We start from the raw sequence: 12,714 nt of genomic DNA, 5'->3' as shown, positions 1-12,714 counted from the left end.
CTCCTATCAGAGAGCCCGGCAGAAGACATGTTTATATCCTCCTTTCACCTTACATGGTAACATAATGGAATATCAACCAGGATTGAACTATTCTTTGACATGGGACATAGTCTCTTAAATTTCCTGTAGCTGTTTGTGGTTTGGCCCATTCTGAGAACCTAGCATTGTTACTTCTTCTTTGTATTCTTCCAATGCAAAATACCTTTTCTTTATCAGTGCTGGAAGGGACCCTTACAGATCATCTAATGTTTATGGTCTCTTGTTTCACTTAATGCCATTTTTTTTAAAAATGTCCTGTTTCAACAGGATTTGGGGTGAGGCTGAAGGGGTAGGAGTGTGTGAAGTTGCTCATGAAAAGCAGCTGTGTGATATTCTAAAGCAGTGGTTCTCAACCTGGGGATCGGGACCCCTTTGGGGGGGTCGAATGACCGTTTCACAGAGGTCACCTAAGACCCTCGGAAAAGTCAAATTTCCCAAGGTGTTAGGAACTAAAGCTTTAATAGGAAAGTGAACACAAGAAGAAGGGGGCACAGTCTGAGGTTAGCTGGGGGAAAGATCAGAAGCAACGTGAGAAAATATTATTTGACTGAAAGAGTAGATGCTTGGAACAAACTTCCAGCAGGCGTGGCTGGTAAATGCACAGTCACTGAATTGAAACTTGCCTGGGATAAACATAGATCCATCCTAAGATAAAATACAGGAAGTAGAATAAGGGCAGACTAGATGGACCAGGAGGTCTTTTTCTGCCGTCAATCTTCTATGTTTCGATGTTTCTATTCTGGCCCCTTGGAACATATATTTACAATCCGACCAATCAGGCGTTTACAGTGGGGGTGTCCCTCTGACCTTCCTACCAATCAGCTTGAAGCTCTGTTGGGAGAATTGGGGTTAGAGTTATGGTTGTGGGGTCACCACAACATGAGGAACAGTATTAAGGGCTCGCGGCATTAGATAGGTTGAGAACCACTGTTCCAGCGGGTCGCACCGGTTCAGGCAAACCAGTGGTGGGAAGCTCTGCCTATCTGCCCAGACATCAGCGTGGACATTCTGCGCATGCCCAGAAGGTTCTGCGCATCCCCACTCGGTTAAAGACCTTGGTATACTAATAACAAAAGATTTAAGTGCCAAAGCCCACTGCAACAATATAGCCAAGAAGTTTTCAAGAGTTGTAAACCTAATCCTACGTAGCTTCTCCTCTGGCAATCTCACACTACTTACCAGAGCTTACAAAACTTTTGCTAGACCCATCCTCGAATACAGCTCATCTGTTTGGGACCCATATCGCATCTCAGACATTAACACCCTTGAAAATGTCCAAAGATACTTCACCAGAAGAGCCCTTCACTCCTCCACTCGAAATAGAATACCCTACGAGACTAGACTTTCAATCCTGGGCCTAGAAAGCCTAGAACTAAGACGCCTTAAACAAGATCTAAGTATTGCCCACAAGATCATATGCTGCAACATCCTGCCTGTTGGTGACTACTTCAGCTTCAACCACAACAACACAAGAGCACACAACAGATTTAAACTTAATATTAACCGCTCCAAACTTGACTGTAAAAAATATGACTTCAGTAACCGAGTTGTCGAAGCGTGGAACTCATTACCAGACTCCGTAGTGTCATCCCCAAACCCCCAACACTTTACCCTTAGATTATCTACGGTTGACCTCTCCAGATTCCTAAGAGGTCAGTAAGGGGCAAGAACAAGTGCACTAGAGTGCCTTCCCTCCCCTGTCCTATTGCTCTCCTATATCTCCTATTCCTTTCTTCTATTCCTATATCTCTTCTTCTATTCTTTCATTGATATGTTCTATTACTATACCTTCTTTTCTATTATTTCTCAGATATATTTTACTATGAGTATCTCCTTTATAACCTTCATCATGTATTTTACTATGTGTATATAGATATATACCCACTAAAACCCTCATTGTGTATTGGACAAAATCAATCAATAAAAAAATAAAAAATAAAATCTGCAGAAGTATTGCGTGCGAGCGAAGCAAAATGCACGCATTCGCAAGCTCTCTGAGCTGGTAGCAAAGGCAAGTGAGCACCACTACTGGTGAGAGGTCATATGGATTAACCTAAACAGGTGCAAAGTTATGCATATCGGGGCAAACAACCCCAATTATACCTACCAACTGATGGGGACAAAACTTTCTGAGACCACCCAAGGAAGGGATCTTGGGCTTTTGGTGGACAGCTCAATGAAGATGTCAACCCAGTGTGCAGCAGCAGTAAAAAAAAAAGCAAATTCCATGCTTGGCATGATTAGGAAGGGAATCGAAAATAAGTCGGTACGTGTTGTATTGCTTCTGTACAAATTGATGGTGAGACCACACTTGGAGTCCTATGTACAGTTCTGGTCACTGCACCTCAAGAAGGATAGAATGGAACCGGAAGAGGTGCAAAAAAGGGCAACTAGTATGATCAAGGAAGTGGAGCCGCTCCCTTATGAAACCAGGTTGCAATGCCTTGGTCTCTCCAGCCTTGAAAGACGGCGTTGAAGGGGGGACTTGATCGAAGTGTATAAAATCATGCATGGGATAGAAAAGGTGGATAGAGAAAAATTATTTTCTCCATCACACAATACTAGGACGAGGGGCCCCTCCTCCCTAAAGCTCATAGGTAAGAAAGTGAGGACAAATAAAGGGAAATATTTCTCCCCCCCAGAGGGTCCTTGGTTTATGAAATTCCCTTCCAGAAGAGGTTGTGACAGCTGTCAGCCTGGAGAGCTTCAAGGCAGGATTAGACAGATACATGGATGCCAAGTGTATCATTGGTGGTTATTGAAACAGATGCCCATGTGCCGCCTCTATGTTGGTTGAGGCAGGCGGGATTCCCTTGAGTACCATTTGTTGGGGGTCAAGGGAGCGTTTTGCCTTCTCTTTCTGCTCAAGATCCCCATGGACACTTGGTGGGCCACTGTGTGACACAGAATGATGGACTCGATGGGCTTTTCTTATGTTCTTTTGTTCTTATGGATTGCGGGGAGGTCCTAGTAGACACATGCCAACTAGTAATGCCAACAAGTGAACATTCAATTCAATTCAATTTATTAGATTTATTTAGGGCATTTTTTGCACTCCTGGGCTTCAGGGAAGCTTTCTTGAAGTCTCCAAGCCCTAAAATCAGCTGGCTAGCTTGCACATGGGCAATGCCTCCCATGCCCTCCGATATGGCTCCACGTATCAACTGTGGCACACATGCCATAGGTTTACTGTCATGGCCCTTTAGGAATCTGGCAACAGCCATTAAAGTAGGAAAGTAAATATTCATGCACAGGGACCAGTATATCTCAATCCCCAAACTCCAAAAAATGTATAAAAGCCCACCTACTGTCAACCCCATTTAGTCAGCTATTCCAGGAATGTGCCACGGCTGCTAGTTCCTGGCTACCAAATAAACAGAGATGTTGTTTCCTGCATCTGGCCTCCATTTTATTTCCACTGTTTTGTCTCCTGGCTTGGAACCCGACCAGATTTTCCTTCCACCCACTGTCAGTCCTAAAATAAGGAACAGGGGAGGAAAATCGAGTAGAGCTTCTAGTTGAGGACCTAGATGGTAGCAGAGTAAAGGTTGAGAGAAACTCTGAGGGGTCCCCAAAGAGAGAGTCAAAAATGTCCAGATGTTTTGGCATCACCACCCAGCAAAATCTCACTCGTTTTAACACACCCTCAGCACAGTTTTTTCTGTTCCACAACTAGATTTCTGGATGTTGTGGGCTGAGTGTACGAACTCTTGACCGGTGTCTTTCCACAGAAGGGTCCTCCACGATTTGGGGGGGCTGAGGAACCTCATTGTATAAGAGGATGAATGACTGGTCCTTAGATGGAGATGCTATTCTCCACCTCAGGAGGGTTGAGATAATGGTATGGCAGCAGAAGGCGTCGGTTCCTCTCCTCAATTTCCTGGGAGATCTTGGCCAGATGTTTTCGGAAAGTGTCGATGACCTTCTTCGGGCCTTCCTCAGTGAAATGTTCCTCAGGGTAGTAACCCAGCGATCTCTGGAAGGAGATGAAAGAAAGCCATGGTGAGGTTCCATCTTAGGAAGGATGGAGAGCCGTCTTCTGGAGAGAAGACTTCTTAGTGGTAGCAGAACCATCAGCCCAAAGGAGATGTTTGAAGACCACAAGATGCATCCCTTTTGAAGGAGATATTCTGGAGTTGGGGGCTCCATTAACTGAAGAGAAGTCCCTTAGATCAAGGAAATCCTCCCAGGATGGAGATCTGCTGGGATCTGAGGAATGATTCCTTGAAGGAAAAGCTCCACCTCTAGGTCACTGCACCACTCCTTAATCCTTCCCTCTCATGGGCCACCTAATCTGTGATGCTGAAAAAGAAATCCATCTCACCTTGTCTCCTCGCTCTCGGCTGAGAAGCCACAAGATGAGCAATGTTTGGCAGCTGGTGCTGACATCTGGCAAGGTTTCCAGAATGTCGGCAAAAGTCACACGGCCCTTGGATTCCGGGGGAGGCCTTCTCATGGTGGAAGGGTAGTTGGGCATCCAGGCTCCAAAATCAAACTGGAAAAGAAAGGAAGTTGGAAGTTAGAGGACCTTCTGAGCTAAGAGTCATTTCTGAGCTCCCACCCTAGAGTTCTTCTCTAGAGGAGGTCTAGAAAGGAGACACTCATTGTCTATCTGGGATGCTGGAATGCTTTCTACAGGTAAAACTTGTAGCTCCATCTGTCAAGCATGGCAATATCTAAGGAGCTCCATTTCCAATCTTGGATACATCTAAGGAGTTTCATCTCCAAGCATGGGGAGTGGAGCAGGGCCAAGTGCCGCAGTGACTCGGAGTTCCCTCTGCTCCAAAGGGTAACCCCAAATCCCTGTCATCTGGAGACCTGGTTCAGTTGGAACCAGGTCAGAACTGCCCTGGAGGAATGGTGAAGAGAAGGGGCATTATTGGCAACCTGTTTTGGGATTGGAAAACCCCACAGAGAACTGGTCTGGGGCCCTCGACCAGTGGCAATAGAATTGGCTTGCAAAAGCCATCCAGGCCATGGTGGCTATGAACGCAAAAATTGATTTGTATTGAAGATTGGAAGTCGCTTGGAGAGAGGAACAAAGAAAAGTGCTGGAGTGATAAAGAAGAAGATTAAAAGTTGTGCTGGGTTATCATTTCTATGCATGGAGACATCCAAGGAGCTTCATCTCCAAGATGGACTCATATTTCTTAAACCCCTTTTCCATCCGTACAGTGAAATTTCCACCACTGATATCATACAGATATCTTGGTTTACCTTCCATCGTATCTAGCCAACATTGGGGAGCATTGAGTTGAAGAAAAGGTGGGAAGCATTTCTGACCTGCTCTTGAGTTGCCATAGACAGGGGGGATGGGAAATTGAACCTCACGTCCGCATTGAGGAATTTGCACTTCCATAAAAACAAAGCACATTCCAGCGGGCCACGTCAAGGTCATCTCCATGCAGACCTACAATGGCCGGAGGGAGTGATTTTTACAACACGTGGAATGGCTTGTTGGGGAATGTAACTGATGATGCACCTGGGGTGCAAGGTGGAAATAAAGTCAGAACTGGGTCGCAAATTAAGTGAGGTCAGAGTTGGCTTCACTTGGTCCCAGTGAAGGGCTGCAAATTTTTTTACTACCAAACTATGGGCGTGGCTTATTTTGTGGGTGTGGCTTGTTGACCATGTGACCAGGTGGGAATGGCTTGATGATTAAGTGACTGGGGCATGGCTTAAAGGTCACTCACATCAGGGTTAGGGTGCCTGGCCTCTCCTCGCCTCCAAGAGATACAATTTCCCCATCTATTTACTATTACTGAACATCCAAAATATACTATTTAATTCTATGTATATATGCCACATGTGTACATACATATTACACACAGGCACACAAAAATATACATTATCTACTATATAAACTATATGTGTATGTACACACATACACACACACATGCACACACAGCTCTTCTAAAATATGAATGAATATACACATTCAACCTCATTAACTGCGATAGGAAAAACATACCCAGAGCCCAGAAAGGAAAAAAAGAAAAAAAATCATTTTTTTTCTACCGGTTCTATGTACCTGACTGTATCCGTAGGCGCCCATCACTGTTTGGTCCACACCGACATGAAGCTCCTAATAAATAACTGGATTCCTTTTGACGCTTAGCTTGAGGCTCATGATTTAATTAGGGCGTCAGTGGGAATCTTGCTGGGGGAACCAGATGACCGGTTCAACCTACCTTCCCTTCCCATACAGTTAAGGAAGAAGAAATAAGACCCTCCAAACCTGGCTGTTGTTGACACTGGCATGGCGGACTGAACAGGTGAACACCATCATGGTTAGATACTTGGTTAACTCAGCAATAGTTCCTAGGCATGCAGGAAAACCTAGAAGAATTTTTTCAAAAAATATGGGTAGGATGGGATTACCTATTTATTAAGAAAATTTATAGGACCTCTCAACTCATTCATGGTGACTCTGGGCAGGTTACAAAAATAAAACACCAATGAAATTGCAATAAATCCCCACCTGCCTGGTGACAAACCATCAAACCAACCGCTTGATGGGCTCTGTATCACCCTGCGGTACTCAGACCAGTTGTCAAAACCAGGTCTTTCAAAAGAGTTTTAAGATGAGGGAAATCTTATCTCTGCAGGAAGGATGTTCCACAGGGAGGGAGCCACTATGGAGAAGGTCCAACCAGACAGAAATCTTTGGAAACTACATGAGATAACAAGAACTAATTGCCTTGCTTTGAGTTAAGACTGAACTTACTCCAGCTGCTAATGAAGATTAATTTGGATTGCTTTTTGATTTATGCGTGTGTCTCCACTGCTAATCCAGTTATTGTTATGCCGGGCGTCACGTTACAAGCCCCAATTAAGTCTGAAGTGGAAATTCAAACACACACTCTCTTGTAAAGTAAACAAAGGCAGTTTATCACAAAGAAAAATTATGGTCCAAACACACTTTTATCAGCCAAAGTGCTCTCCCACAAACCACAAACTTTGAAGGCTGTGATAAGCCAAAACAAAAGCAAAACAGATAAAAGCAGCTGTGAAGATATCACAGCCATCCCCCCTTCAAGAGTCCTCAAGCCAAACTTAACTGTGAATTAGTCCAAGAGTCCTTGTAAAATCCTGACGTAAAATACAGTTCTCTCTTTCTCCAAATGGATAAACTCCCATGCCAAGAGGCAACAATACTGGCAATTTATCAGCAGCCCCATTAGCCTAATTGCCCCAGCCACAGGTGTTCTTCCTTATTTCCTATAATACTTGCACAGTTGTTCCTTCCTTGACATCAACCTGCGTCTGCGAACATCTATGAATGCCTCGGCTTCTGAATCTAACGATGATAATGATGATGACGGTTCACTAATGGGGTAATTAGCTAATGGGCTGCCTGTAATTACCTCCTCCGTTGATCCTACTTCACTTCCAGAATCTTCCCCTGACACAGATGCTTCACTGTTGGAAGCTGTTGGCAGTAAAACCGGCTTCTAATAATGTGGGGATTCTCCCACATCAACCCCCACAGTCCTTGGAGCAGGAGCTGGCCCAGAGCCAACCATAACAGTTATTAACAATGGTCCATTGATTAAATTAAGTTATTTCAAATGATGTGTTTTGATATGTTCGTACTGGGGGGCAGAACCGTCTAGATATATTTGAAAGACAATACCGTGTAGAGGCATGGCCTCAAACTGAGGTTGTCCAACTTTAGCAACTTGTGGACTTCAATTCTCACAATTCCGCATCCAGCTCTTTTTTCACTTTGCTGAAGTCAAGGTACAGTGGTACCTCAAGATACGAACCCCTCGTCTTACGAACCCCTCGAGATACGAACCCGGGGTTCAGAAAAAAATTGCCTCTTCTTACAAACTTTTTTCGTGTTATGAACGCCAAACCCGAACTTCCGGGTTCGGCGTTCGGGAGGCTGCTGGGAAGCCCCCCGGCTGTTTTAAAAAGTGACAGCCGGGCTGGGGGGCTTCCCAGCAGCCTCCCGAACCCCGAACTTTTGCCGAACTTCCAGGTTTGGGGTTCGGGAGGCTGCTGGGAAGCCCCCCAGCCCGGCTGCCACCTTTTAAAACAGCCGCACGGCTCCCCAGCAGCCTCCGAACGCCGAACCCAGAAGTTCGGGTTTGGCGTTCAGCTTCGGGATGCTGCTGGGAAGCCGCGTGGTTGTTTTAAAAGGTCACAGCCGGGCTGGGGGGCTTCCCAGCAGCCTCCCGAACCCTGAACTTTTGCTGAACTTCCGGGTTTGGGGTTCGGGAGGCTGCTGGGAAGCCCCCCAGCCTGGCTGTCACCTTTTAAAACAGCCTGGGGGCCTCCCAGCAGCCTCCGAACGCCGAACGCGGAAGTTCGGGTTTGGCGTTCGGCTTCGGGAGGTCGCTGAGAAGCCCCCAGGCTGTTTTAAAAGGTGACAGCCGGGCGGCAGCGTTTTTTTGTGGGGGTTTTTTTTGGTTGCACTGGTTAATTGACTTTACATTGTTTCCTATGGGAAACAATGTTTTGTCGTATGGACCTTTCGTCTTACGAACCTCCCCCTGGAACCAATTAGGTTCGTAAGACGAGGTATGACTGTATATTATGTCGACCTCATTCCTACTATCTATTATGAAAGTTATCCTATCAAATCAAGTAGTCTAGCCATATTTGTTGTGCTGAATTCTGGCAAATCTTTGCAGGCTAGGAAATTCTGGGAGTTGATGTCCGCAAGTCTTCAAGTGGACAAAGTCGGACACCGGTGGTTTAAATTCTAGCTGGAATTTAATTCTCAATTTCATACCTCGATTGCAGGAAAGTTACATTGGATTTGAAAGAAAATAATTTTATATACCAGAGGATTGCCGTTGATGGAAACATTTCTCAAAGATTTCAGCTACCCAGGCCTGCAACTCCATATCCTTCTCCACAGCTCCGTCACTCGGATAATAAAGGCCGATAATTCCAGACACAAAACTGCAAAGATGCAAAACATGGCAGGCAGGGGGAACAGAAGGGCCATCAATTCCAGGTATATAAGAGAAAAAAAATACATTTGCCTAAACCAGGGGTCGGCAACCTTAAACACTCAAAGAGCAATTTACCACAGAAAAGAAAACACAGGGAGCCACAAAAACTTTCCCATGACCGAATATTTCCTGAGCAGGCACAACACTAGCATATGTAATTGAATTAAATGTTCTCTTTTTCTTCTGAAAATTTTCTTGTCTTGGATATATCCATGGTTGGCCGACCAAGGATAAAAAAGGATGAAAAAAAATCGCATTCCCCCACGTATCACAGGTTGGTGGTTGTGATGCCTATTTTGAACAACAGGGCGCTGCAGCAGAGGATTTATTTATTTATTTATTTATTTATTTATTTATTTATTTATTTATTTATTTATTTATTTATTTATTTATTTATTTATTTATTTATTTATTTATTTATTTATTTATTTATTTATTTATTTATTTATTTATTTATTTATTTATTTATTTATTTATTTATTTATTTATTTATTTATTTATTTATTTATTTATTTATTTATTTATTTATTTATTTATTTATTTATTTATTTATTTATTTATTTATTTATTTATTTATTTATTTATTTATTTATTTAGTATGCCGCCCCTCTCCGCAGACTCGGGGCAGCTCACAGCAACAACAGAAAACAATATATAATACAAATTCAATAATTAGAAAGCTAAAAACCCATAATTTTTTTAAAAAAACATGCACACGACATACCATACGTAAACAGTATAGGCCTGGGGAAGACATTTCAGTTCCCCCATGCCTGACGGCAGAGGTGGGTTTTAAGGAATTTGCGGAAGGCAAGGAGGGTGGGGGCATTTCTAATCTCAGGGGGGAGCTGGTTCCAGAGGGTCGGGGCCACCACAGAGAAGGCTCTTCCCCTGGGACTTGCAAAATGACATTGTTTAGTCGACGGGACCTGGAGAAGGCCAACTCTGTGGGACTTAATCTGTCGCTGGGATTCGTGAAAGAGCCACATGCGGCTCCAGAGCCATGGGTTGTCGATATCCTGGCTTAAACAACAATACAGCAGCAGGAGCTTCTGATAAACAAATGGATTGTAGAAAAGTTAAGAAGCCATTAGGGAAGAGGTTTATAGGCTGCTAGGTATTAAACCCGAGCTCTATTTATGACGATTGGTGTTTAAATTCATTGTGCTTTTTCTTGGGCTCGTCAATATCTATCTATCTATCTATCTATCTATCTATCTATCTATCTATCTATCTATCTATCTATCTATCTATCTATCTAAATATTTTTAGAGCCACCCATCTCAATCAATGACTGGCCTGGATATAACAGATCGTAACAGACTAACAGAGTTGAAAGGGACCTTGTAGGTCATCTAGTCCAACCTCACCCACCCATCCAAGGCTTCTGTTATTCAGACATCTACAGTACCATGGTTTAATAAAACAGACAAAAAGGCTCGGTTACCCATTTCATGCAAGCTAAGATCTCCTCTCTAGAGATGATCTTGCAGGCCAGATACTATGATCTGAATTCCCCTATAACAATATTTCCCACCCTCCCAACTTCAGCAGGTTGAAGATGTTGGGGAATTCTGGAAATTGAAATCCAGCCATTTAAAAACTGCTGAGGTTGGAAAACACTAGATTTTTCTCAGAGGTGCTGTGGCTTAGACGTGGCGCTCCTGCCTCATAATCAGGAGGTTGTGAGTTTGATACTAGGTAGAGGCAGATGTAGGATCTCCTGTTTGGACAAAGGGTCAGACTAGATAGAAACATAGAAACATAGAACTCTGACGGCATAAAAAGACCTCATGGTCCATCTAGTCTGCCCTTATACTATTTTCTGTATTTTATCTTAGGATGGATATATGTTTATCCCAGGCATGTTTAAATTCAGTTACTGTGGATTTATCTACCATGTCTGCTGGAAGTTTGTTCCAAGGATCTACTACTCTTTCAGTAAAATAATATTTTCTCATGTTGCTTTTGATCTTTCCCCCAACTAACCTCAGATTGTGCTCCCTTGTTCTTGTGTTCATTTTCTTATTAAAAGCACTTCCCTCCTGAACCTTATTTAACCCTTTAATATATTTAAATGTTTCAATCATGCCCCCCCTTTTCCTTCTGTCCTCCAGACTATACAGATTGAGTTCATGAAGTTTTTCCTGATACGTTTTATGCTTAAGACCTTCCACCATTCTTGTAGCCCGTCTTTGGACCCGTTCAATTTTGTCAATATCTTTTTGTAGGTGAGGTCTCCAGAACTGAACACAGTATTCCAAATGTGGTCTCACCAGCATTCTATATAGCGGGATCATAATCTCCCTCTTCCTGCTTGTTATACCTCTAGCTATGCAGCCAAGCATCCTACTTGCTTTCCCTACCGCCTGACTGCATGAGTTGATGACTTGCAAAGTCCATTCCAACTCTGTTAAATCTGCTTTCAAGCCTGCACTTCTGTAATTGGAGGAGGGGGTGCAGATAAGCCTTGCTTGCCATATTGTCATCCTCTCCCATTGCTGCCTTTGTGGATCGCACCTCTCTATAGCGCTCCAGAGCTTCACCCCATCCTCCTTGTAGTAGTAGTTGGGTAACGAGTCCACGCCTCTGTCCCGAAGGTCGTCAGGGAGGCAAAGCATGGAGTACGTCAGCTTCGAAAGACCCCTGGCCACCAGCTGGGACAGACCCTGGAAACCTGTGCCTATCATCTAGAAAGGAAGGAAGAAGAAAGAGAGAGGGAGAAAGAAAAGAATGAGAAAAGCAAAGAAAAATAAAAAGAAAGAGAGAGAAAGGAAAAAAAGAAAGAACAAGGAGATAGAGATAGAGAAAGGAAGGAAGGAAGGAAAGAAAGAAATGAGGAAGAGGAAAGAAAAAGGGAAGGAGAAAAGAAAGAAAAAAAGAAAGAAAAGAAAAGAAAGAAAGAAAGAAAGAAAGAAAGCAGAGGAAGGAAAATATGGGGAAGGGAATTGGGAAAGATAGGAAGAAAAAACAAAGAAAAATAGGGAAGGAAGGAAAAAAGAAAGAGAGAGAGAGAACAAAAGAAAAGAAAGAAAGAAAGAAAGAAAGAAAGAAGGATGACATTTGCAGTACAACTTCATAAGAGGACACCTGACACTCATAAAAAGGAGTTGGCTTCTACTCATCCACTAGCACAGGGGTCTGCAACCTTAAGCACTCAAAGAGCCACTTGGGCCCGTTTAACCAGAAAACAAAACAACAGGAGCCACAAAACCTGGGTTGGTGTGGCCAACTGAACGTCACTCACTCCTACCAAGTCATACCTAAGTTTTGTGGCTCCCTGTATTGCGTTTTCTATGGGAAATAGATATCTCCCTCCCTCTCTCTGTCTCTCTCTTTCTCTCATCTCTTTCTCTCATACACAACCGGCCAAGGGGTCATGAGAGGAAAAGAGGGGGGCGGAGGAGGGAAGCTTCTGCAGCAGGTTGTGGTCATTCTTCACCCAGTCCAGATTTTCAAAATAAATAAAGAAAAATGGGTAGTAAAGAACCCGAGAGCTCACAGGACTTTCTGAGAGAGTGAGACCCCCCCCTCCCACACACACACAGGGGAGACTGGTTGATGGGTGAGCGTCTTTGGTGAGGGCTGAATCGAGCCGAATCTGTCTCTGTCTCTGTCTCCCTCTCCGTCTCTGTGTCTCTCTCTCCCTCTCTGTCTCTGTCTCTGTCTCTCTCTGTCTCTCTCTGCCTGGTAGGAAATGGTAGAA

The 12,714-nt window shown here is 43.8% G+C and overlaps 1 protein-coding gene across 1 annotated transcript in view; it reads right to left on the bottom strand.

Annotated features, from left to right (window-relative positions):
* Nucleotides 1-3,141: 3,141 nt before the first annotated feature.
* ALOX15B (arachidonate 15-lipoxygenase type B) overlaps nt 3,142-12,714 on the bottom strand; it is a 30,945-nt gene continuing 21,372 nt past the window's right edge. The window contains exons 10-14 of the mRNA XM_070729366.1: nt 11,529-11,698; nt 8,834-8,955; nt 6,278-6,378; nt 4,364-4,534; nt 3,142-4,015 (exon numbers count right to left, since the gene is read on the bottom strand). Of these exons, the coding sequence (XP_070585467.1) occupies nt 3,836-4,015; nt 4,364-4,534; nt 6,278-6,378; nt 8,834-8,955; nt 11,529-11,698 (744 nt within the window). The 3' untranslated portion in view covers nt 3,142-3,835. The remainder of the gene's footprint in view (nt 4,016-4,363; nt 4,535-6,277; nt 6,379-8,833; nt 8,956-11,528; nt 11,699-12,714) is intronic.

The sequence above is a fragment of the Erythrolamprus reginae genome, chromosome Z, assembly GCF_031021105.1.
Source record: "Erythrolamprus reginae isolate rEryReg1 chromosome Z, rEryReg1.hap1, whole genome shotgun sequence".
Taxonomy (NCBI): domain Eukaryota; kingdom Metazoa; phylum Chordata; class Lepidosauria; order Squamata; family Dipsadidae; genus Erythrolamprus; species Erythrolamprus reginae.
Note: the sequence above shows the minus strand (reverse complement) of the source record. Positions and strands in the feature narration are given on the sequence as shown.